Source organism: Lobosporangium transversale (genome assembly GCF_002105155.1).
Source record: "Lobosporangium transversale strain NRRL 3116 chromosome Unknown BCR41scaffold_31, whole genome shotgun sequence".
NCBI lineage: Eukaryota > Fungi > Mortierellomycota > Mortierellomycetes > Mortierellales > Mortierellaceae > Lobosporangium > Lobosporangium transversale.
Window position 1 is genome coordinate 83,065 of NW_019029009.1, and position 25,046 is coordinate 108,110.

The 25,046-nt window shown below is 41.5% G+C and overlaps 8 protein-coding genes across 8 annotated transcripts; 5 read left to right on the forward strand and 3 right to left on the reverse strand.

The window, feature by feature from the left end:
* Window positions 1–93: 93 nt before the first annotated feature.
* On the forward strand, window positions 94–1,689 carry BCR41DRAFT_357684 (Snf7 family). Its single transcript, XM_022024938.1, has 5 exons — window positions 94–219; window positions 515–619; window positions 772–984; window positions 1,125–1,349; window positions 1,457–1,689. Exons 1-5 carry the CDS (start codon window positions 154–156, stop codon window positions 1,499–1,501), a joined length of 654 nt encoding a protein of 217 aa, XP_021879186.1. The 5' UTR covers window positions 94–153; the 3' UTR covers window positions 1,502–1,689.
* A 183-nt stretch (window positions 1,690–1,872) lies between these two features.
* BCR41DRAFT_357686 (Thiolase, N-terminal domain-domain-containing protein) lies at window positions 1,873–3,925 on the forward strand. Its single transcript, XM_022024939.1, has 6 exons — window positions 1,873–1,945; window positions 2,077–2,109; window positions 2,264–2,381; window positions 2,543–2,783; window positions 3,007–3,099; window positions 3,214–3,925. The coding sequence occupies exons 1-6, from the start codon at window positions 1,910–1,912 to the stop codon at window positions 3,917–3,919; spliced, it is 1,227 nt and encodes a 408-aa protein (XP_021879187.1). The 5' UTR covers window positions 1,873–1,909; the 3' UTR covers window positions 3,920–3,925.
* A 115-nt stretch (window positions 3,926–4,040) lies between these two features.
* BCR41DRAFT_388027 (nucleophile aminohydrolase) lies at window positions 4,041–5,652 on the reverse strand. Its single transcript, XM_022027955.1, has 3 exons — window positions 5,249–5,652; window positions 4,771–5,026; window positions 4,041–4,547 (listed from the first exon to the last, which is right to left on the reverse strand). The coding sequence occupies exons 1-3, from the start codon at window positions 5,361–5,363 to the stop codon at window positions 4,181–4,183; spliced, it is 738 nt and encodes a 245-aa protein (XP_021879188.1). The 5' UTR covers window positions 5,364–5,652; the 3' UTR covers window positions 4,041–4,180.
* A 1,628-nt stretch (window positions 5,653–7,280) lies between these two features.
* BCR41DRAFT_372464 (Dbl homology domain-containing protein) lies at window positions 7,281–9,728 on the reverse strand (the record flags this gene model as incomplete). Its single annotated transcript, XM_022026688.1, has 4 exons — window positions 7,281–8,513; window positions 8,616–8,720; window positions 8,836–9,191; window positions 9,314–9,728. The coding sequence occupies 4 exons, from the start codon at window positions 9,726–9,728 to the stop codon at window positions 7,281–7,283; spliced, it is 2,109 nt and encodes a 702-aa protein (XP_021879189.1).
* Window positions 9,729–12,568: 2,840 nt separating this feature from the next.
* Window positions 12,569–18,144, reverse strand: BCR41DRAFT_357691 (P-type ATPase-like protein). The gene is made up of 9 exons (XM_022024940.1): window positions 17,551–18,144; window positions 17,124–17,350; window positions 16,819–16,947; window positions 16,289–16,727; window positions 15,045–16,165; window positions 14,376–14,948; window positions 13,892–14,268; window positions 13,324–13,793; window positions 12,569–13,233 (listed from the first exon to the last, which is right to left on the reverse strand). The coding sequence occupies exons 1-9, from the start codon at window positions 17,924–17,926 to the stop codon at window positions 12,773–12,775; spliced, it is 4,173 nt and encodes a 1,390-aa protein (XP_021879190.1). The 5' UTR covers window positions 17,927–18,144; the 3' UTR covers window positions 12,569–12,772.
* Window positions 18,145–18,342: 198 nt separating this feature from the next.
* BCR41DRAFT_357693 (hypothetical protein) lies at window positions 18,343–20,526 on the forward strand. The gene is made up of 6 exons (XM_022024941.1): window positions 18,343–18,479; window positions 18,818–18,935; window positions 19,477–19,626; window positions 19,740–19,836; window positions 19,926–20,040; window positions 20,286–20,526. The coding sequence occupies exons 1-6, from the start codon at window positions 18,370–18,372 to the stop codon at window positions 20,440–20,442; spliced, it is 747 nt and encodes a 248-aa protein (XP_021879191.1). The 5' UTR covers window positions 18,343–18,369; the 3' UTR covers window positions 20,443–20,526.
* Window positions 20,527–20,675: 149 nt separating this feature from the next.
* BCR41DRAFT_325042 (hypothetical protein) lies at window positions 20,676–22,167 on the forward strand. The gene is made up of 3 exons (XM_022021565.1): window positions 20,676–20,970; window positions 21,067–21,501; window positions 21,632–22,167. The coding sequence occupies exons 1-3, from the start codon at window positions 20,802–20,804 to the stop codon at window positions 22,111–22,113; spliced, it is 1,086 nt and encodes a 361-aa protein (XP_021879192.1). The 5' UTR covers window positions 20,676–20,801; the 3' UTR covers window positions 22,114–22,167.
* Window positions 22,168–23,834: 1,667 nt separating this feature from the next.
* BCR41DRAFT_357698 (hypothetical protein) lies at window positions 23,835–25,044 on the forward strand. The gene is made up of 2 exons (XM_022024942.1): window positions 23,835–24,283; window positions 24,374–25,044. Exons 1-2 carry the CDS (start codon window positions 24,206–24,208, stop codon window positions 24,980–24,982), a joined length of 687 nt encoding a protein of 228 aa, XP_021879193.1. The 5' UTR covers window positions 23,835–24,205; the 3' UTR covers window positions 24,983–25,044.
* Window positions 25,045–25,046: the final 2 nt, after the last annotated feature.

A 25,046-nucleotide genomic window follows, 5' to 3' on the forward strand; every position in this document is an offset into this window, starting at 1 on the left:
GATCTTGAATGCCAAGAAATTGGCCACATTTTAATTCAAAGACATGTGGTACAAAGACGGTCACAGGTGTCTTCTTCACGATGACAAAGGATTCTCTTTTTAAAACATTTCATTACACTTCACTCCATTGCTGCCCGGTACTTTGATAACACCATGCATCGCCTTTTCGGTACAGGGAAGAGGACACCAAAGCCCACTCTCACAGACGCTATTACAGCTGTAAGTCTGGCATATTTCAGGGACACGATGCTTGTCAGGAACGCAATGAATTAAATGAGTAGGGAAAAAAAAAAAAAAAAAAAAGTCAAGCCAATAACAATTCAATAGTCTTATGCCATAAAAGCATCGGCATAGAAGTGAAAAGGGAAAAAAAAAAAAAAAAAAAAAAAAAAAAGAGAGAGACGGTATCATGGCCATGGAGATGATGGCAATGAGCACCTTTGTGTTGCAGATAACTTACATGTTTTATTCACCGTTCACGCGTTACTTTTGCCATTCTTTTTGTCGATCGTAGACAGACCTCCGAGTAGATGCAGTTGAGGTTAAGATTCGAAAGCTGGATGCAGAACTTATCAAGTATAAAGATCAAATGAAGAAGATGCGTGATGGTCCTGCCAAGGTAAAATTGATAGCATGCATGGATATACAAATAAACGAGAAGTGTCTAAAACTGCAACTATTTGTAGTAGGCTTGCTGGATTCGGCCAGGACGCTCTAATACATGTATGAGCCTTTTTTTCTCTCTTTCCCGTCATCTCGCCTATCTTTTAGAATTCTGTAAAGGCCAAGGCAATGCGCATTCTTAAGGAGAGAAAATTATATGAAAGTCAGCGGGAACAACTTCAACAGCAGTCCTTCAACATGGAGCAGGCAGCGTTCACAACAGAAAACCTGAGGAATGTCATGACGACTGTAGATGCCATGAGAACAGCTAACCAAACAATGAGGCAGCAATACAAGAAGGTCAACATTGACCAGATTGAGGTACTAGATTAAAACCATGTTGAAAAGCGTGATCCTGGCATCGAATGTGGGATTTGCCTTTTTCTTTTTTCATGGTTCACGACTAAGAGCTTTACTCAACAAGGTACTGATTTTTATGATGATCCACAAAATAACGATAGAAGATGCAAGATGAAATGGAAGATATCATGGACCAAGCAAATGAAATTCAGGAGACATTAGGTCGTTCATATGGTGTACCGGATGATATTGACGAGCAAGACCTAGAAGCTGAATTGGACGCTCTAGGAGACGAGCTATATGAAGAGGCAGAACCCTCTTATCTTGAAGATGAAGTGCCAGAACTACCTACAACAGAAACCACAACCACGGAGCCACAGCGGGAGGTAATGGGATGAGCAATGATAATAAACAAAAGAACATTAGCAAGAAAAAAAAAAAAAAAAAAAAAAAAAAAGACACTTATTAACGTTTATTCTTTACTTTGATTTAGCGCCTGGATGAGTTTGGATTACCAGAAGGGCCACTCAAGGCTTAATAGACATATTTTTTGCTCTTGTACTTTTTTTCTATCCTTATGCTCAAAAACTCGGGACACCCATATTGAAGAGCAGGGTAGAAGAGGTTGGGTAACATATTTGATAGGCACTGATCAAGAGTCTCAGGAGAGATTCAAGTATCATAGCCATAGTATAAACTTCAATAAACAAGCTTTCATCTCCCAATGTAGCAAAAAAGACGGCAACTAAAGCAACTAACCCTGATGGTGTAAACTTAGATGGATATGTTTAGTTTTTTCTTTTTTCGGTGGTCCAGATTTGGACATTCCCCAGTTTCACGTGATTTTTTTTTCTGCGTCCGTGGGTGGATATTTATTAAAGACACCGATCTGATTTTTTTTTTCTCCACATCCTTTTCTCTCCTCTCTCCTCATTGCATAGTAACCATGTTCGCTACCAAGGCCACCCCTATCTTCCGTCAGGTACCGCTTATGCTTTTATACAAGTTGCTTTCGTGCAAGTTGCTGAGCCTAAAGAAGCAAAGATGAGAGATATTAATGAACTAATTTTCTTTTCTGATTTTTTTTTTTTTTTTTTTTTTTTTTTTTATTAGATTCGCACTTACAGCACTGCAAAGGGCCTCAATGTAAGCGTGGGAAAATTCAGGGGGAAGGGAAAAGAGATGGACAACACATTCATCAACTTTCATGAAAACCATCTGATTCACTTTTTATATGCTTCAAGACATACTAATGCCGCATGCTTCCGCCAACTCTGTCGTTCATTGTTAATTGTTATAGGAGGTTGTCATTGTCTCTGCTGTCCGTACCCCCGTTGGCTGCTTCAATGGTGCCTTGAAGAAATTCACTGCCCCTCAGCTTGGCTCTATCGCCATCCGTGGTGCTATTGAGAAGGCTGGTATGTTTTTCTCACCCTTTCCTTTCCCTTTCTTTTTTTTTTTATTACAATATGCTGCTGCATGCTTTATATTTGAAGTTCTATTGCTTTCTTTTTTTTTTCTTTCTTGTTTTATTAAATTTATAGTTTGCTTAAACACCTTAATATATAATATGTCATAGGCATCAAGGCTGATCAGGTTGAGGAAGTCTACATGGGTAATGTCCTTCAGGCTAATGTGGGCCAATCCCCTGCTCGCCAAGCTGCTCTTGGCGCTGGATGTCCTCTCTCAACTGAGGCTACAACTATCAATAAGGTCTGTGCCTCGGGCTTGAAGGCCGTCATGTTGGCTGCCCAAGGCCTTCAAACCGGCGATCGTAGCATCATGGTTGCTGGCGGTATGGAGTCCATGTCTAACGTCCCGTAAGTACTCTAGTACATACTTTTTTTTTTTTTTTTTTTTTTTTTTTTTCTCGAAGCCTTTTTTCTTTTTCTTTTAGGGAATTTAAACTATTTATGGTTCCTGACATGTGACACTGCAAAAAAGAAAACATTAATTATTGACATCAACTTTCTTTTTATGTCTTTGCCGATGATGACTATTACCTACAATATTTATTTATAAAACAAAACAAAAAACAAATAGATACTACGCTCCCCGTAATGCAGGCTATGGACACCAGACTCAATTTGATGGAATTATCAAGGATGGTCTTTGGGATGTCTACAATCAGTTCCAGTAAGTTGCGACATATTTAATAATTGATGGCATTTGAAAGACAAACTAGTGCTTTTTACTATTATTACTATATAATGACTAAAACAAAACATTGCAATCTACTTTCCATTATAGCATGGGTAACTGCGCCGAGAACACAGCTGAAAAACTCAAGATTACTCGTGAACAGCAGGATGCTCATGCTGTCGAATCCTACAGCCGTGCAGCCAAGGCCTGGAAAGATGGTGTCTTTGCCGAGGAGGTGATCCCTGTAGTAATCAAAGATAAGAAGGGTGATAAGACTGTTTCAGAAGACGAGGAGTACAAGAACGTCAAATTTGACAAGATCCCTTCTCTGAAGCCTGTATTCCAGAAGGAGGGTGGTACTGTCACAGCTGCTAATGCCTCATCCTTGAACGATGGTGCCTCAGCTTTGGTCTTGATGACCCGTGCTAAGGCTGAAGAGCTCGGATTGAAGCCCCTTGCTAAGATCTTATCCTTTGCAGATGCAGCCATGGCCCCCATCGATTTCCCTGTAGCCCCTGCGGCTGCCTTCCCTAAGGCTTTGGAGAAGGCCAACCTCAAGATTGATGACATTGATTTGTTCGAGTTCAATGAAGCTTTCTCAGTCGTTGCATTGGCCAACAACCAACTTTTGAAGTTGGATCCCAAGAAGGTTAACATCGCAGGAGGTGCTGTCGGCCTCGGACACCCCATTGGCTCCTCAGGCTCCCGTATCCTTGTCACTTTGGTTCACTTGTTGAAGCAGGGCCAGAAGGGAGGTGCTGCTATCTGTAACGGAGGCGGTGCTGCTTCCGCCATGGTGATCGAGCGTCTCTAAAAAAAAAAAAAAAAAAAAAAAAAAAAATATAATAGAAATGAATCAAAATAGCATTTTTTTTTTTCTTTGTATACAATACTTCACATAAAACATTAGAAAAAGGAAAAACTTCTTAGAAATCCTTTATTTGTTGGAGCATATCACATTTCCATGGCTTGAGAAGTCAAAACTACTTGGATTCGAATCTCCTTTTTGATGTTGATATAATTGAAAGCTGATGTCCTTGGATTTTATTTGTATTTTCTCTTTTATCATGGCTATTTAAGCGATATTGGCCAAATAATCCTTCACTTCACTTGGAGACAATTTCCTAAACTCGGGCAAAACAACAGATCCATCATCTTTTGTAGCAACAATGCCTGTAATGACACCGATTTCGATGGTGTTCTCCGTCATCTGGCCCTCAAATCCTTCCTTCAATGTCAAAATAGCTGTATGGACTGCATCTTCGAGCTCAATATCCTCATTATATCGCTTCTCTAAGAATGTCTTTGCATTGACCATGTTCTTGCCAATGGCTGTTGCCTTCCAGGGCCAGTATGAGCCCGAGGGATCCACCTGATACAACATCGGACCACTCTCATCAAATCCTGCAATCAGCAATGATACTCCGAATGGACGCACACCACTATTTAGGAATAAAAGTATATGTGTAAAAAAGAGTCGTTTTTTTTTTTTTTTTTTTTTTTTTTTTTTTTGGCATTAGAACCAGTAAAAAGAATAGAGACTAGAAAACTGATCGTTGATCCGCTTCGAATATTTTTTTTCTTTCTTTTCTTTTCTCCTTTTTGACTTTCGTTCTTTCGTCGTCCTTATTTCTTCCTTATTGTAATTGTAGTAATATGACTTACCCAGACTGTGTAAATTCCTGCATGACGCTAGCAATCTCCTTGACGAGGATAGCAGTAGGTGGTTCCTCCATGTAGACGCGTTTGTAGGCCTGAGCAGCCTTCCTTGCCTTGTTAACGAGCACACGGTAGTCAGGGCCCATACCGGAGTAAACCATCCCGATGTTAGAGCAAATAATTGCTACCTTTTCCAACGACGAGTCGTCAATCAGTGTCGACACGGCCTTTTTCTCTGTCGCGATCACAATTCCGTTCGTAGCTATTGTTAAAATATTATTTTTTTTTTAAAAAAAAAAAAAAAAAAAAAAAAAAATTAGTCAAGATATCGAATACAAATGTTAAGAAACTTCAAAAAAAAAAAAAAAAAAAAAAAGAATGAAAGAATGAAAGTAGAGAGGTTGCAGCACTACAAGTTTGTGGATAAATATTTCAGTCCAAGTCAGGCTAAGTAATTTCTTTTTTTTCTTTGTTTTTCCCTTACCTTTGATACCAATGGAAGTGACGCCAGAGTTGACAGCATTGAGTGCATATTCAATCTGAACCAACTTTCCTGAGGGTGAGAAAGTGGTGAGAGAGAATGAGTATCTGTCAGCCATTATTTATGTGTATGAATGCGAAGCTGTTGTCTGTGTGATGTTTGTATGTGGCCCCTTCCTCGTTGTCTGAAATGTGAATGTATTGAGGCGAGAGGAGTTCCTGAGCAAAGTATCCTGTGCAAGATAAAATATATATAAAAGAAAATTATATATCGTGAATATCTATTGCTGAACAATAAAGAATGGAGTTAATGGAGAAGAAAAAGAGAGAAAAGAAAGATAAAAGAGTGTGTGTTTGAGCATGCAATACACTGACTGATTCCAATTTTCAAAGTCATGAAAAAAGCAGACGTTAGCCCACATACGCGTCTCTTTTTTCTTCGTGTCCCTCGTGTGTGTTGGGAAGCGTGTTCTCCGCGTTTTCTGAGGAGCATAGTAACCGAACATAATTGGGTCGTAAAAGCTGCACCTTTTGAGCAAAAATTGTGTATGTAGATCTCAAATTAGTGGCGAGAGACGACCCAGTCAGCCCCACTGCATTTAAACCCCTTTTACTTTCAGGCACGGAAGTTATCTATTCCATCCACCCATCTGTCCAAGCACTCAATCACTCCCTCGCTTCCCTTCCTTTCTTCTTTTCCCTGGATCCGTCTACTTCCTTGATCTCCGAACCTTTAGTAGGTTAAAAAGAAGCAAAGTCGACGACTAAAAGTAGTTCCATCACCAATCTATTCCTTCATAAAATATCTGAAAAGAACCTAGAAAACAACAATAAGGATTAAAGCCATGGGGTCGAGCTTCACTTCCTTGGCCTCTTGCTCAATCTCTTTATTTTTATTCCCTTCTACTATACTTACTCTCCTCCTTCTCTTCAATAGCTTCTACTTCTTTATATGCTCATGCAGCACTTCTTGACCAATGTGCTGTCTCTCTAACAGTACTTTTCGTGGATTCTCGAGTCAGTGCCTGTATTCCTTTTGCACCAATTACACAGCTCATAAATGGTACCGGGGCATACATCAACTACTTTCTGTGCCATGTCCTTCTGTAATGCTGCGACTGTTGCATTGATGGAAAACACTCTGAATCAGAACTGTGCTGCTACCTCTGAAGAAGTTGGAAAGAACCGGTGACTTTATGCACCCTTCAAACAAGGGATGCGTAAGCGAGTTCAGGATCATGATCCCCTCAATTCAACGAATGTTACCTTCTATATCACTCTCTTGACTGAGGCCATCGACCGATATTCAGTTACCCGTTCCCTTTATGCAAGCGTGCAGAAGGAATGTGGCGAAGGCTTTGTTGATAGTGTCTTGCCACCACCGCCTGCTCAAGCAATGACATCAAATCATGCAATACCTTCTTTGGCTTCTTTCTTACTCTCATGGTGAAGTCCAACAACATCAATTTATATCCATCGTGGCCGTGAACTACTGGATTGTAGTGTTCACATCTATAGCAACACGCATACTTTTATCCTTATAAAATGGGGGGGTTTTTTTTTTCATAAATATTCCTGTATATCGGTCTGCAATATCTTGGTCTGAACAAATGGTGTTGGAAATCAATCTCTTCTCCTCTCATGCATTAAACAATTACGAGATAAAGAAGAAAAAATTAACAATAGCCCAACGCGTCGTATCAGGAAAAAAAAAAAAAAAAAAGTCTTTTTGCATATTCAGCCCATACTTAGTAGTTTGGTTGATGCAGTGCATAAAGAGGAAAGAATACACAGAAAAGCTTCAGCTTTTATTATTATTACTTTTTTATTCTATATAAGATGCAATTTGATTCATCAATAAGAAGCATGTTATAATAAGCTATGGAACAGGAAAAAAAAGGAACTAAATGCAATGCATATGCGTGAATGTTTACATTATTAGCTTGTGTTCGAAATAGTTGATACATTTACATAGATTGAAAAGAAGCGGTTTTTTTTTTTTTTTTTTTTTTTTTTTTTTTGCTTTGTACAATCCTTCATGACTTTCCAAGTCGTGCTTTGGCTGGGATAAAAGAACTTGAGAAATCCAGACTGACATTTTTGTCCATCTCTTTCTTGGCTGTAGACCCTCCATTTTTCATTTCTTGTTTCAAACGAGCCTGCCGCCTAGCCTCCACTGCCGCTGCCAATGCTGCCTTAGCCTTCGCCTGCTTGGGCGTTAATTCTTCCTGAGGGATGGCTGCTAACATGGCTCCCAAAGATTGGCCATTCGTACTAGTCGCTGTAGTGCTGCTTGCCCCCGATGAAACAGTCGAGGACGACTGGTTGTTAGCCATGGCCTTGTTCAGCGCTAAAGGGCTTGGTTTGTAATTATCCTCGTTGGTCGATACTGTGACATCCTTGCCAAATGAACACCCATAAAAGTCGGCCTGTGGGTTCGGCTTCCTTGGTTTGGATGCACCTGTTGATGCAGTTTCATTTGATGATTTCGACGTGATAGATCTTGAATCCATAAAAGTATTTCCGTTGCTGCTGTTGCCTACACTTTTGGTCGATCCCGATGTCACGCCAGGGTAATAGCCCAACGACAGTGATGAGTCAGAAGCAATTGAGTTGGCGTACTTGCGCAGAGGAAGGAGATCACCTACAGCCATGGAGGGATTATCTATGTTCTTGTTAATAATCTCGACGACCCTGCGCATCGTTTCCATCCAATAGTCACGCTCATCTCGGCTCCTGCAACGCATCATTTGTTTGCGTCCTGCATTAGCGATCTGAATACAATTGGGCAGCTGAGGAAGGGTGACATTATCTTCAGGATTATTGATTTGTGTCTTTGCTAGGTCAAACATGCCCTTGAATGTATAAATATTCTTTTTGGGATCAAAACGCGCATACAATAGAACATCGTTCATCAAGTAATACGTCCTAGGCTCAAGTGCTAACGACGAGTCAACTTTATGCAGATCTGCTCTCAGAATGAGTCGTCGAGCTGGAATCATGATAGGCTCTGGTAAATTTACCATGGTCGATTGAATGTCCCATAATGCCAATTGATCCTGAGCCATATATTGCTCATTCTGGAGCTCATTTGCCACAACGTTGATCATATCAGATGCCCGGATTAAATTCAAATAGTCCGGATGGCATGCCGAGGTTGCCTGGCAGAGTGCGTTAATCATATCTCTGAATGTTGAAAGACGTCGCAATGGGGTCGCGAGCATTAGATGAAGACTAGCTGTGCCTGATGGGTTATCAGAGACACATTGCTAATAAATAACACAAAAAGGATCAGAACAAAGGTTTGGTCAATTCGATTATCCAAAAATGTCCGAGTTTACGCTCACACACTTTGACTTGCCAGGACTCACCTCCATAAATTTTTTATACTGTGCTCCCCGTGAGATGCGATCAAGGACTGTCAAGGCATGATGAAAATTCAGGAAATACATGCTATAAATCTTAAATTTCGGGATCTATGCGCATATGGGTGATAAAGTTAAACACAAATGCAGAGAGTACTCTTTGTTTTTTACATATACGTTACTCATTTTTCAGAAAATGCCTTGGCAATACAGGAAATAAACCTACCACGCTGATCAATAAATCACCTATGATCTGAGTTGGCCCCCAGATTCTGGATCGTTCCTCCAGTAAGGAGCGAATCTCTTCATGAAACTCAATCAGGCTGCCTAAATTGCCAAACATGGTGTCGATTTCCTGCTTCGTCGCCACAATCTTGCTTAAGGACGAAGATAACAAGCCTCCTGACTTCTTATTGTCCTCAATCTGCTGTAAATTTCGTAGCAGAGGTTTGCGATAACAAGATTGAATCTCTTGCAGCGATCGTAGATAGTCTTCTTCAGAATCATACAAGTGACGCACAAGCGATTCACGCCGCAGATGTGTCCGCTCCGCCTCAATGAGTTGCGATTCGTTGAATAGCTCTTTTTATATATATATTATTAATGAAGAAAGTAATAAAAAAACACTTAGCCCAAAATGTTCATTTGTCTTTTGCGATCCAGAAAAAAAATATATAAATAAAAACTTTTTAATATTGACTTACCTCCACCTTCAAATGTTAAATCATCTTCTCCAAAGTAATCCAGCAGATCTTCCACAATTGCCAACGAATCAGACATATCAAACGTACCCATTCCAAACCCTTCGTTAGTTGTCATCTTGGCACTTGTATTTGGACTCTGCTTACGTTCTTCTCGGGTTAGCTTGTCTTGTAGGATCTGTTGTTGCATACGTCTTCGATCCTCCATCTCTTCGAGTTCCTCTCCCGTCATCCCATGCCGTGTTTGCTGTTGTTGCTGGGATCCATTTAGTTGGGTGTCCAAGGATTGATATTGAAAACTATCTTGCCTAACAGGAGGCTGCGGAGCAAAAGCAGCGGAGGCATGGTAATGATGAGATGGGTTCAATTGGAGATGGGCCAGGCCGGTTGTAAGTGTGATATCATGGGATTGCTGCATTGCGGAGTCGATCGGGGAGAGATGTGCGGCCGAAAGCCCCTGCCGTTGAGTCGGGGTTGAGGAATGATATTGGGGTGATCGACTCAATGGTAGTGAGGAATGTTTCAGATTCCCGGTCGCTGAAGGAGTAGGGAGCTGTTGCGCAGGGATATTAGACAACGTCGTTTTGGAAATATCAATATTGCCTTTAATAAGGGTGAGATATGTATGAGGAAATAGAGTGTTTGGCAGAAAAGCGATCGAAAATCGAAGAGAAAGAGTCTCAGCTCGCGATCAAGGTCGAATTGTGCTTTGTAAGTAGTTTTCTTTTTACTTGATGGGTTATTTAGAACCGCTGGTTAAACAATTATGAAAGTCGAAATAATGAAGCTGAACGCTCAGTTGGTTGGTTATCTACACAATAGTCGTTTCCTTCCAGGGTCGAAGATATTCCAAAAAAGTTGGGACAATTAACTAATATCCGCAAATATTACAATGGGATTGGAGAGGATGTGTTATGAAATAAATAAGTCAAGTTGCGAGCTGATAGGATAAGAGAGGAAATATTCAACTATTGAAGATTGAGAGAGGAGAATAGTATATATAAAGGTGCAAGATACAAATCCAAGAGGAGGAGAGAGTAAGAGAGAAAGGGAAGAAGGGGAAGAAGGGGAAAAAGAAAAGAGAAAGTAAGAGAGAGAAAAGGGAAGATAAAGTGGCAGCGCCTTTAAAGCAAAAAAAAAAATAAAATAAAAAAAAAATAAAAAAAAATTAAATTAAGTGAATGAATCAACATTCCATTAATTGAACTACCTGTATTCGACTGTTTACGGATTGACTAGACAACAAATCGGAAAGACAAAGACTGCATTAATTTTTTTACGGTTCTACAAGGTGAAATCATTCCCCTCCTTGCGTGTCCTTCTGCCCTTCTTGCTCCACTCTTTTAGTACCTTTTTGCACCCAGACCCTTCATATCATGTCTTTTTTCAGTCGTCGGAGGAAAAAAAAAGGGGGGGATAAGTGCAAAGGAATAACTAGGAAGCAAAGCTTTGACCCGGTTGTGCCTAATAAACACTAGGCAAAGGAAAAAGAGGTTGACAAGTAGCGGGCACGAATGGGAGGAGTGATTAAGGCAATCTTTTTTTTTTTTTTGCCTTGCCTGTACTTACACTTTGATAAAAAAAAAAAAAAAAAAAAAAAAAAAAAAAAGTGTGTATTTGTTACCTCTTTTTGCCTGCCGCCCAGTCTACTCTGTCTGTTCTCTGATACGACGCAAAAAGCGGGGTAAAATGTTCGGGGTGAGTAAACTGCCCAACCTTTTCGAACTTTGTTGATGAGCACTTTGAAAGAAAAAGAGATAAACTCTTTCTTTTTGATACCAGCAGCTTATGAAAGGCTTTATTAATTTTTCTTTTCCTTCCTATCCTTCGAGTGCTGCTCCTTTCTTCTCTTAAGCTTGAAAAGCCATAGAAGGCTTCTTTTTGAGCGGCGAAAGGGGGAGGGTTTAAAGACATAATAAATGCAATAGGTTACATTACAATTAAAAGTCGTTGAACTATTTCGCATCTAGAACATCTCACCAAAGGTATATAAAGCTCTAGTCAAAGGATAAGGAAAACGAGACGGCCGAATCAACAGTAAATAGGGGTAGCCCAGACCTGACGAGAAAAAGGACAGATCATTGGAGTTCCGGGTGGCAATGTTCAGTGAATGAGACAAGGCTTTCCAATCGCCTTTTTTTCAACGTCATTCGAGATCAACGTTGTAAAAAGGGCCAAAGCAAAAAAGTGGGATTGAAGACAACGGCATTATCAACTGTAATGCAACAAATGTTCCAGTAACATGGAAGAGCCGCTCTGATCTAGGCTAGTCGTAAACAGTTTACATCGGAGAAGTGCCTTTTGTTATTTATTTCATTATACAAAAGAGAGATATGTGTTCTATCTCCCATACACCAAATAATGCACAATAATTCCATAAAGATGCTTGATTCTTAAGAGGCAACAAAGAGCTTGTCTGTGTTTACTCAATTGAATAGTACATAATATATTTATACTATAAGGCATACAGCCGCACCAATGATGCCAAGTGAATGTAATGAGCGCCTTGGGTTTGTATACCCCCAAGCAAGTACAAATACAGAACACAAAGGATAAAAGAGTTAGTAAATATATGTATAATATCAAAATGGCACACAGCGCTTCACAATGAGCATGCTATCGCATGGAAGCGCGCATTCTTTCATTTATCTTTGTTTATTTTAAAAAAATTGTTTAGTCGAGCAAAAAAAAAAAAAAAAAAAAAGAAAAAGAACGGAGACAAAACGAAAGGAACCACAATGAATAGGTATTGGGACTGAAATTGTTGAATTGAGTATTTGCCTTTCTTACCGGCCCAAAAGAGCTTTTGAAAGGTTCGGGTTCAACATCTCAAAACAATAAATGTTTCTATTTTACTCACACTTTGTTGTTTGAGCACAAAAACAATATTCATTTTATGGCGCATGTGTAAAAAAAAAACCCCCCATCTTTTATTACATTGACCATGACCTGTGCTCGTTTTTTTCAAGTCCAGGAAAGTCGGTTTAGCGCCCAATACGCGATGACCCTTTTACACTAACTGTAACCTTTTATTTAAAAAAAAAATCGCCAAGCTCTCGACCAGAAGCATTGACGTGAACCTGCATATTCAAACTGTATTTGTCTGCTAACTAGCTCTACTTAATTCACTGTATTAAAAGTCATGAGAAAAAGTCAGGTAAGCGCCATAGGACGAAATAACGAGATGAAATACATAAATGGTCAAGTCAATTTGAATCTGTACGACATTCAACGGCGGAGTAAGATCGCTTAAATGATGGCGCACGGATATTGCCATTAACAAACTTTATAGATGAAGGCCAACTAACTCATCATTGCCTCATTAAAGAGGGAAAGCGATATCCGCATGAGACCAAGAAAAAAAACTAACATGTACAATAACTGCTATATTGGATTTACTACAACTGTCGCAAAACCTTCTTTGCTCACTCTAGAGGAAGACGTCCACAGTCTGTATATTCGTCAAATCTGATTCATCTCTCGCTCTACCTGCTTGTATATTTTAGTCGTCTGCTCCGATGTCTTTACAGGCTTAGACTTAGCACCACCACTTGCCCGTCCCACTGCCGTTTCTGGCTCTGCAAAACCCGAGATTGAGCATGAGGACAAAGGCGGAGTATTCAACGAAGAATATGCAGGCTCAATTTCAATTTGTCGATGAGGCTGGTATGGAGGCTGCTGTTGCTTCGCATTCGAATTCCGACGAGCAAGCAAGCTTCCGATCGCAGAGGCAATCAAAGGGAAGAAAGTGCGTTCACAGACCATTGCAATACCTAGGTTGACGGCGGCCATAAACACGATAAAGTATCGAAAGCTCAAGGGGATGTCGACCAGTTGCAAAATGCTCGACAGCCATTGTGGAGGAAGAAGAACTATCATTTGTGAAAGGACAGTCAGTCCAACCAAGATAACAAGAAATGGACCTAAAGAAAGTATGAAAAACAGGATTTGAGTATTATTGTGATATTTCACATTTATATCTAGATCGAATGCATAATGATCAAGCAGCATACGATTAGAGTTCATAGGCTTGCGATATGGGGGGCCCACACTGAATACAACCGCGATAAGTAGATATTGAAAGATCGACAGGAAAAACAGACTGGTATTCTCAAAGCCTTCGATGTTCTTCGCTCCACGCTCATATTTAGGCGGCTTGTACCAGGGCTGCTGACGAACAATACAAAAAAGCATCGTTTGAAAGAGTCCTTGAATGAGAATCTGTCCAATTAGAGATGTCAAGACCTTCTTTGACACCAAGTTGGCAGTGGGCCGCTTTGGACTCAACATCGGGAAGGCTTCCGTGCGACCCATAAACACAGCGACGGGAAGGATGAGCGCTAAATCGATATAAAGGAACTGGAAGTCACCCAAGTTGGAAGCAAACGCATATAGAAAGCTGACGGTCGTGAATTGAATAATACTATAAAGTGCCATAAATTTGAAGCAGCTAAAGCTTGTCACCAAAGCAGCACGACCCTCTCTAAAAAAAAAAAAAAAAGGTTAACTAAAGTTGTTTTTTTTTTTTTTTTTATAATATCGAATAAAAGTAAGTTCATTTAGGGAAAAGCAATCACTTACTGGATTACTTTCACAACACATTCAATATCGTTCGATCGACTCGTGAATGGCGCTGCAACCGATGCTTCAGCCTCACTCAGACTGATACCAACATCCGCCGCCTTGAGAGCCCCGCAATCATTTGCTCCATCGCCACAGAACCCCACACAGTAACCAATTGCTTGAAGGCATTCGACAAGCTCGTGTTTCTCATCCGGAGACATACGCGCGAATATCTGACCTTTAACAAGCATCCTGTTTAAGGTCATGGTTGAAGCATAGTCAACCATCCAACGGAAACACTCACCAGTCACTGCTAAGACGTAGTCATCCATCATTTCAGGATACACTGGGTATTCATACCCAACAACAGCTTCATCTACGTTACTAAAGGCCGGCTGCACAAGTTGTGCGATAGGGACACAGCGTAATAAGAATTGTTAAAGATTCAATACAAAAATGCTGCGATTCCAGTATATAACCATGTCTTTGTAGCTCAACATACTTTGAGTGTTAATGAATCTAGTGTTTTGCGACTGTCATCGATGTTCTCCCATATAACCTTGGGGTTCTCTGCAGTCGGCTCCCCAGACATGAATCTTGGCGCATAAACCTGCTTTGTCCTACTAATTAGGCCACATTCTCTCGAGACACTGATAGCAGTTAAAACATTGTCTCCAGTGCACATTACTTGTCGGATGCACGCGTTGGTTAGAGTGGTGATCACTGATGCTGTAGTCGGCTTGAGCTTGTTCTCAAAAACAATGAAGCCAAGGAACGTCAATTCACTTTCCATCTGCTCTCGCTTAACACGTTGGGCGCGAATGAAGTTTAATGTTGGCATAGATTTAGTAGCGCATGCGATAACACGATAGCCATGATGGGTGTAATAGGATAGTCGCTCCGCATAGTCAAATGGCAGCGTATCTTTCAAGCATATATCAATCATCGCCTCTGGAGCGCCCTTGACATATATATCCATGCCCGGGCTATGCAACTTCTTTACGATAACACTCATGCGGCGAAGAGAAGAGACGAATTCAAAACAACGAATGATACCCAACTCCAGAAAAGTTTCCTAGTCAACATATTAGTGCATATTCAGTGTCAGAGGATTGGCGCTTATTTTGATTGGTAATAGTTAAAGAAAGATAGCGGCGTTGTATAGTCTTACGGTTTCGTTCATCTCAGTTGGGCGATGGGAAAGGACTTCGTTGAGATCAAACTGCTTTGCTCCTGGAGGCCGAACGACTGTAGACACAATTCCGCTCGAACTTTTTCCTGGACGCTGACCCGTTTCTGAAACACTCGACGTCCTTGTGCCGAGGCCACCTTCTTCTAGAACCCATCGAGTGAAATCAAACATCTTGAGATCTAAAGGATCGCCAATAAGCTCACCTCCCACCGATTTGACAGAGTGACATGTAGCCATTGCATGTAGGAAGGAGGTAGGCCAATCCTGCATGGAGTCTGACGCGCTCCTCAACTCTTCGACCTGTACAAACATGGCTCCAAACATATTGGTCTCAATATCGACACACTGAACACCGAGCACATCCAAGCCATCCTCTGTCAGGGTTCCAGTTTTGTCGAAACACATGCAGTTGATTTTGCCGCCAATATTCACCCTCGTAGGGCTGATACAAAAAATATTGGATTTTCTTAAACGCGCAATGGCAAAGCTTGTGCCGATGGACATTGTTGCGGGGAGAGCAGGTGGCACAACAATCGTAATTAAATCCAATGCCTTGATGATCATGAGTTTAATTGGTACACCCATCCTGATGAAATTGACTGTCGAGACCATAAAACCACAAACAGCAATACAAGCAAGAATACCAATGAAACGAAAAGAATCGCGATAGAACTGGAAGTCGTTGGGTTTAGGGAACAACATGGACCGAATTAGTGTACCCTTTGTTGTATTGAACCCTGTCCGTACCACCATAGCTAAACCCCGTGCTGGTTGACTCATCCCATGCTCTGCGTCTTCAGGGCGGAGGACCTTGGCTGGTGCTACAGTTCCAGGCCGTGCACGTACGATTTTTGTCCCTGAGAATAGAAAGTAGCGAGCAAGGTCCGAAGGAATGTTCGCCATTGATAAATCCAAAAGCTGTAGTGCTTGCTCTGTGATTGGGATCTTAGATACTGGTACTGATTCCCCAGTCAACATGCTCTCATTTACGATACAATCGCCTGTAAGGAGAACAGCATCACAGGGGAAGACTGTAAGGTCTGAATCCGTAGTCTCAAAAACGTCTCCTGGCACTAATTCATCTGATCCAATATACCGCCCTAATAGTTTCCGAAAGAAGAGATGAAAGGGCGTTCGATCAAAACGGGCATAAGCTGAAAAGTAACGACAGTGATCTTGTCAAATCTTATATCTTTTTTTCTAATCATGATAGCTTATCGTACAAATGCCTGTTCGAAACACCTTGACATTGCAGGTAAACTTGGACATATTGCGCATCCTTCTCATTGTCTTCTTGGTCTCGATCAACTCTGTAACGACTGATACGGTTGATATGACGAGAATACATCCCGCATAGTAAATGTAATCATCTATGAACCAAAGTATCATAGAAAACACTTGAAAGATGTAGAATGGGTGAAGCACTTCTTGAACTAATAACTGCCCAACCGTTTTTTCTTGAACGTCAATGAGATTAGGCCCAAACACCAATAATCTATCCTGATGTATCTCTCTTTCAAGTCCGCGCCCACATCTAGCAATACTCTTCCACTCTGAATCCTTCCAGTGCGAGTTTTGCATGAACACATGTGCCTGCGGATTGTAAATAAATCGAATGTACTGGTAGTCAAAGTATCGCATATCGTGCAATACTGCGGATGACTGCATGAAAATCAAGGATATGATAGGCAAGTTAGTAAACTTAAATATTGCGCCGCAGTAATTCCATGAACAGGCAGGCTTTTTTTCTTACCTCTGTGTCATTATTGAGCTCCTCGTTATCGAACGGTTTCTCCATTTGTTCCGGACTGAAGACAGAGCTCATGAGTCCACCATAGTATTTGGTATATACACGCTCTATAACCATTTGGCCCCACTCGTTCTAAGAAATCATATAGGATGATAGACAATGATGAGATTGATAGGTCGAAGGGTCATCTGCTCTGATTAATGGCCATCATGAACTCTTTTTTTTTATGCTTGCAGATAAACATGTGTTGAATAATTGATAGGGTCTCGGATATTTTTGTCAAATAAAATGATCCGCATCTAACCTACTTCAATCACCACAATCTCTGCAAGGCTCATGGCACATTTCTCTGTCACAAAAGAGATATAGTACTGAGGCATCCATCGTCCAAGTAGAAAAATGACTCCACCACTCAGAACACAGATGATATAGTACAAGTAGATCCGAACTTGAAGAAATCTGTATCCTGTAAACATCAGTTCCACGTCTTCTTCTTCCAGATGAAGGCACTGTACACATCGATCATATACAGAATCTATTCATATACAACAAGATAGGAAGGTTAGTGGCAGATTGTTTTGTTCTAATTGTTCTGCTATGATAGTTCGTGTTCTCCCTCGCATGGGAGATAAATATCAGGTTGTCTCTACTGTGTTTTATACATGTGGAGAGGCTCTACATTTTTGTATGGAGGGATATCCTTGTCACAGAGCACTACAGAAAAAAATTTCTTACCCTCTAGCACAGGCTTTCTGTTTCCTACTTTTGATCGTGAGGACTTGATCAGCACAGGTTGAGTTTCGCTTGCCTCATTCTCATCGTCATCGTCATCGTCATCGTCATATTCATCTTCATCAATCTCATGGACCTCAAGTGCAAGAGGTGATGCATTCCCGCACGAGTGACGAGAGTTGGTCAGAGTGTTGCTGCTGTTGTGTAAAGACCCATCATGCGAGTTCAGCTGCCGTAATTGGCGTGATTGATGATTGCCCTGGTTTGTGCGTGGAACTGAGGATAGTGCTCCTTGTGTCCCTTCCACCTGGCTTATAGATTCAGCATTGCTGTAGAGCAAGCGGTTTGAGAGTGGATCATGAGATAAGCTGCTGACCATTAAACAACGGAGTAGATCCTGTAGCCTGAGAAATAAAAGTGAAATGCGCTGTCTATCCAGAGGTGCGGTAAAAGGCCAACGATAAAAGGAAAGGATAGCACCAGATGCCAATTGACAACAGTATATCTAACAGATGGTGATAGATAAGCAGGAGGAAAAGAAAAAAAGAAAGAAAAATGGTTGTGGAATGTGGGGGCAGTATATCCGGTGCTGTGTTGTGCTCAACAATGTTGATGTTTGTCACGCAGCCCTTGTTGAAAGACATAGTCCTATTGGTTCCAAACGAATACTTCCCCCCTAGTTTTTGGGATATCACGTGATACGCTGCATCCGACTATTTTCACAGGTTTTTTCCTTTTTTCCACACATCTTTTCTCCTTTGCACACATCAATCACATCACGCACCTCATCCTCTTTTTGATTACAATTCCAGTTCATTGATAATGAGCGAACAGGCATTTACTGATTCGGAACACCGTGGTCGCGATGCTAGTCCTGCCAGCTCGCGATCACGATCCCCACGTCCAAGAAGTCGCTCTCCTGCACGCCCAAGGTTAGTCTTTATTTTTACTTCGCCAGCAATATAAAATTTTGTTCTTTATGTTTTTGTTTTTATCCTATCCACCTTCCTCTAGTACATTTTTACACTATCCCCTCTTCACCTTGCGCGTTAAATACAGACAAAAGAGGCAGAGACAATAAGTTGATTGTCATGAATGCTTTTCTTGTCTTAGCTGTTTTCTGCACATTTTTTCTTTTGTTCGCTTTTGCTCTCGCAACACGCGCACACGCCTTGTTCGACAGCCAACCGACCCACGATATCCCCAAAGATAAACGATAGTATAAACTTTAATTTGACTGATTCACCTCCGTTGAACCCCACCATCACAGCAGCAGTGACAATACCAACGACGAATCAGTCAACCCAGGAAACAACCTCTTTGTAAACAGCCTCGCCGCCAAGACTGAAGCCAGTGATCTCGAAGATTTGTTCGGCAAATACGGCAAGGTGAGAGGGAATAGCAAAAACAACACAAAGGCCCTTTAACAAGACGCATAAGCAAATCTGAAGAAAACCAAAGAATGATGGACGTGCCACACATGTTCGCCGCCCTCACCACAAGCGCCTACCCGCATTATATCGACGCATGTGAGATTTCCAATCAGCGAGCAGCTAAGGCATTTTTTTTTTGGTCTCGACTTTTTCCTCTTCAATTTCAAGCCGACAGAGAAGGGAGCAGTTTCAGGCCTCAATTGACCTTCAGACTCTACGGATCTGCTTCGTTGTTTTACTTTCCTTGTATTACATTTTCTTTGATTAATTTTATATCCTTGCATCGACCTACAGGGCCGATTTCTTGATGAGGAGTGATCAACTCGACTTTTTTTTTGTTTGCTTCATTAAGCAATATCATGATGATTTTCGTTATTAGTGTTGTCCACGCATTTTACTGAACCCCTTCTTTTTATGATACTTTCTCTGTCTATCACCAATCCTCTTCAAATTCACAAGCCTAACACTTATCATGTCGTTGGCATTATGCTTGTAGGTTGAGAAAGTTCAAATAATGTATGATCCTCACACACGTGAATCTCGCGGCTTCGCCTTTGTAACGATGGTCCGAACTGAAGATGCTGAGGCTGCCATGCAGGTGCTAAATGGATTTGAGCTTCATGGCCGTACTATGGCTGTCAAAATGGTAAACGATTCAATAGTTCAATGGCATCCATTCGCAATGGTTTCTATTGGTTTCGCAATGAATTAATATTTCTCATCATACCGCAACAAAATACTATCTGTTTTTATACTCAGGCGAAACGTGGCCGCGCTAGAACCCCCACACCCGGCCAGTACCGTGGGCCTCCAAAGCGAGAGAGGGCTATAGGTAGTATGCCTTACTACCCTTATGGTACTATATTTGATGATAACCATACAAATTTGTTTTTTCGTCGACGAATCATGAAACTGATGTTGCCAGGCTTTTTCCTGTTAACGTAGATCGTCGCATGGGAGACCGATTTGATCCTCGCTATGACCCCCGAGGACCAGACCCAAGGGATTATAGAGGTGGACCCATACGTGGAGATTATGGTCGTCCCGCTCCCTATGACAGGTATATGCATTATGCAGACTATGACAGGTAGGGGGCTTCGAAACAATTTGTCAATGGCACAGGGACAAAGACGCGCTTGGCTGCCTCAACTGTTCTTGTGCACTTGGTACCTTGCCAGGGCCTTTTCAAGTCATATTCGTGATATTATTATGATTTCGTTTTCTTCAATGCCATAACGCTATGATTCATGTCCACTAATACGCTCAATCTCTTGCACTTTGTCGTTATACCGTTATATTATCAAGATGGATGGGGGGTGCAAGACCAAGGTATGATGACCGTCCACCGCGTGACTATCGCCCACCTTACGGAATGGACAGAGGATACGATGATAGATCCTCCATGTACGACCGTGGATATGAGCGCCGTCCTCGCTACGATGAGAGATATGATCGATACTAAACATGCAAGCATTGAAGGCGCAGAGCTTCAACTTTCGCCGTTGTTTGTGTAATACTCAGATGGAAGATAAAAACCAAGACCAATAAAAATGTTTCCGCATAAAAAACCTACAAAATTGGAAAGAGCGTCCATTTCGTTTGACAGTTGATTATTAAGTTTGATGCGCCGCCGCACAGTATGAACGCATTGAACTTAGAAGTGGTTGTTATCCAGTTGATGCTGTTAGTGCGCAGCCCAGAAAAAGTATAAATCCTAAACTTTATCTCTCACTTGCTTCTTTCAATCCGCTCTCACACTTCCCTTCATCAAAACAAACTACACAAAGTACAACTCATATCTCATAATCCATAATCTACACAATGACCTCCAGCAAGATTTTCAGCAACACCAGCATCATCCGTGCCAGCTACGCCAATGACTCCGATGTCACTCTGGCACAGTTCCGAATTGAGACTAATGATATTGACGTCTCTAAGGTCGCGCCTGGCGATATCATTCTTCGAAACCTCTACCTGTCCTTGGATCCCTGTAAGTATTTTTATTATTATTATTATTATTGGCATTCCTTATTCCCATATCATCGATCCTAACCGCCTCAGCTTTTTTTTTCTTTGCTTGCTATAGATGTCCGCTTTACTCTGAATGAAACTGGCGGTGATACGCCCGCTTCCTGGCGCCTCCTTAACGTTCCATTCTATGGTCTCGGTATTTCAGAGATTATTGCCTCAGGAGAGGCTGTAGCGACGAAATATCCAGTTGGAGCATTGGTTTCGGGCAACGTAGGGTATGAACAATATACACGGATCTCTGGACTGGATGATCCTAAAACGCAGACTGACCTTCGCATCTTGCCTGCGCATGCTCGAGATGAAACCAAAGGCGTGCCGCTTTCGTACTATATCAGCGCATTGGGTATGCCTGGGCTGACAGCCTATGCAGGACTAAAGGTCTTGGACGTAAAGCCTGGAAAGATCATCTTCGTCGGATCAGCTGCAGGAGGTGTAGGTCAGTTGGTCGGACAGCTTGCTAAGCAGCAAGGTCTTCGAGTCATCGGATCAGGTAAAACAATTAATTATTAAGGAATGTAATGTAACGAAGGAGATATATGTCTTATCTATTGCTTTACTAACCTCTCATCTGGTAATTTCCCTTGCACTTTTTTTTTTTTTTTTTTTCCTAAAAAAAAAAGCTGGGTCGGATGAAAAGGCCGCCTATTTGATCGAGAAGCAGCAGTTCGATGGAGCCTTCAACTACAAGACCGAGGACGCGCGAGAAGCCCTGACTCGACTGGCACCCAACGGCATTGACTATTTTTACGACACAGTTGGAGGCGCAATCCTTGATCTTGTGTTAGAGATCATCAATGAACATGGGAAGATTTTATCGATCGGTATGATCTCACAAGAGAATGGCAAGGAGCCCTATCCAATCCGCAACCTGAATGCGATTGCTCGAAAAGCTGTGACGATCTATGGATTTATTTATTGGCATCATTTACAATATTTCCAGAATGGTGAACTGGACACCACAATCAGATCCTTGCTGGAACAAGGCAAGATTAATTACAGAGAGGAGGTGTTCAACGGTATCGAGACTGCTCCTCAGCATTTTATCAACATGCTTAGCGGTAAGTACGCAGGCAAAGTGATCATTAAGATTGCAGATCTATAGAAAGCAAATGCTTTGAAAAATATAAATGAATTAATAAAAAATAATCTCCATTCGAATACCAACTGAGCTTTTAGTTAAAAAAAAAAAAAAAAAAAAAAAAAGCAATTGATAGAATTGGATAGTTTAAATATGAAGAACTGGTCGGCACATATTTTAATATCTTTATTTTTGTCTACTTGTATTATATAAATACTTGCTTTCACCAGTCGTGGATCAATTTTTAGTTCAAAATGCTCCATAGAGAGCAACTCAAGCAACGGGGCCATCATTCAGGACTCGGTGCATTTTCTTTTAGAGACCTAATTGCTTTCGGTTATTTCTCTCTTCCTCTTCTTCCACTTTCTGACTTCCAGTCTCCTCTTTTTTTTCCATTTTCCTAATGACCCTTTGCTAATTCTGCTTTCTTTTGCAGACATAATTCCCCTTCCATTTGTCTCTCCACCTCTATCTATTTCATTCACTTCACCTCCATCCCTATTACCTTATCCTTATTCGTCAATTACTCTTTACTTCTTATTGTCTATTTTAGCAAAAAGTAAAAAAAAAAAAAAAAAAAAAAAGCACAGTATGCGACCCACAACACTACCCCTGATCTTGACAGCAGCAGCAGTGACCTTGTCTACAATGACAATGATCTGCAATGGACAGTCTGCTTTATCATCATCTCCTCCTTCAGGCAGCAAGGATCACCCAGGGATCGCTTATGGCAAGGAATCCAGAACAAACTCCATCCATTTCTTTGTTCCTGGTTCTGAAGCAGTGCAACAGTTTGCCAGTAACAACAAGGATGGAAAGCATAAGAATAATGAGAGCGGAAATGCTTTGATAGCTCATTCTGTGGTACCTGAATACTCCCCACCTAATCATGCTCGGCCCTATCACAGAATCCAACAACAACAACAACAACAGGTCAGACAACATCAAAGGAGAACACATGAGTGGAGAAGACGTAGAGTGAGACTAGGTCCTCGTCGGCTTGCGGGCGAAAGGCGAGCTGACCCTGCTATTCCGACAGAGAGTGATGATAGTGGTAGTGGCAATGAGAGCCTTTTGGATGAGCTGCCAGACGATTCGGCTCCTCCACAGCAGAGTACCTCTGCTTCCGATAATGATGGTAAGAGATGTTTCGATTATAGAAACACGAAGAAAAAAAAAAAAAAAAAAAAAAGGAGAGAAGGAATGGGATCAGGCATCCGTATTTTTATTATTATTTTTATCCATGCATGTGCATGGTATAGGTCTGCATATACTTTCTGCAGGCCCTTTTTTTTTATTTTTATACGAGAAAGTGAGGAAGTAGGTTGAAAGTTCATCAGAAGTCAGGAGAAACTATTTGACTCTTTAAATCAAGAGTGGTTTTATTTAAGAACTGTTCCGTCCCTTCTTGAATCACTTCCTCCCCACCTCCTTTTTACCTGCCTGTTTTTCATGGTTCGTACTCTCCTACTGTACAATAAGAGTCCTCTAACTTGTGCACGAGCCACTGTTGTAAACACGAGCAAAATAATAATGATCATGTAGACATGTAGAATGACGGGACTAATTTCATTTAATTAAGTGGTTGGACCTTTTACACAAATACCCAAATACAAATTACTAATGCCAACAACTCGTAAAAATATCTATCTATATCTACATTTATATTAATGCGTTTCTTTTAGTTCCAGCACCCTCTGAAGCTCCTATCTCTCCTTCTTCAGCATCTCCACCTCCTTCTTCACCTACTCCTGAACCTGAACCTGAACCTGAGCCAGAACCAGAACCAGAACCAGAACCATCTTCTGCACCTATCGCAGAGCCACAGCCCTCGGCGACCAAGGACACTGAGCCAGTCCCTGCACCGACATCGCCTGCACCAATTGCCACTATCACCTCTGATTTGTCTGCTACGGCACCCGAGCCTCCGACTGGATCCTCTGACTTGCCCGATCCTAATTCTGGAAACACTGCTAGCTCAGGATCAGGAAACAATGTATCAGATCCGAATAACGGCCAAGGATCCGATAACAGTAATACCCACTCCATCAGTGATAACAAATCCAGCAGCGATGCAAAGACTAATGAAAAAGCAGGGGGAAGCAATGTTGGTGTAATGATTGGTGCAATTGTTGGCGCGATTGCTATTGCAGGCGCTATTGGCGTTTGGGTCTTCCGCAAGTGGAAGTTATCGGTAAGTATATGCATTGATGTAAAAATAAGCGCTTGCATCTCCCTTGGCTCACTAGCTCTTTTGCTCGCCCTTTTTTTTTTTTTTTTTTAGCCTTCACGTCAGTTCAAGAGTAAGATTTCAGGTGGGACCACAGTGGGCAGCGGCAGCTGTATTGCATCTACAAATGTCGCAGGCGGGACAGGCGGCACAGGTGGAGCCTATGCCTCTAGTCATGAGGAGATGACAGAATACACACAGAGCTACGATAACATCTATCATCTTCATGGCCAGCAGCAACTTTCTTCTGCCATGTCGAGTCCCTCTGTCGCTTATCAACATGAACACAGCCAACATCATAGTCCATATGCTTACCATCAAGAATATGATCAGTACCAACAGGATTATCATCAACAAATGCAAGGTTACTCACAAGACTATCAACCAGATTACACTCAGGACTACTCACAACAACAATATCCTCTTCCTCTGAACCCTCAACACCATCAAGCTCATCTGACCATGTCGGATAACCCAGATTCTGTGACAGATTATGGACAGTACCGGCAGGGTCATGCAGGTAGCACAGCCGGCACAACTGCAGCGCCGTCCCATGGTGCTGGCACTACGGGAGGGCTCCCACCAGCAGGCCATAACATCTCTGCCTATGGATCTGACGATTACGTCCAAAATGATCAATTCTTGCGCGAGCTTCGCGAGTAAAAAAAATCCAAACCATTTTATCATAAACAGTTTTATCTACTTCATTCTATAAGACATTTGCCAT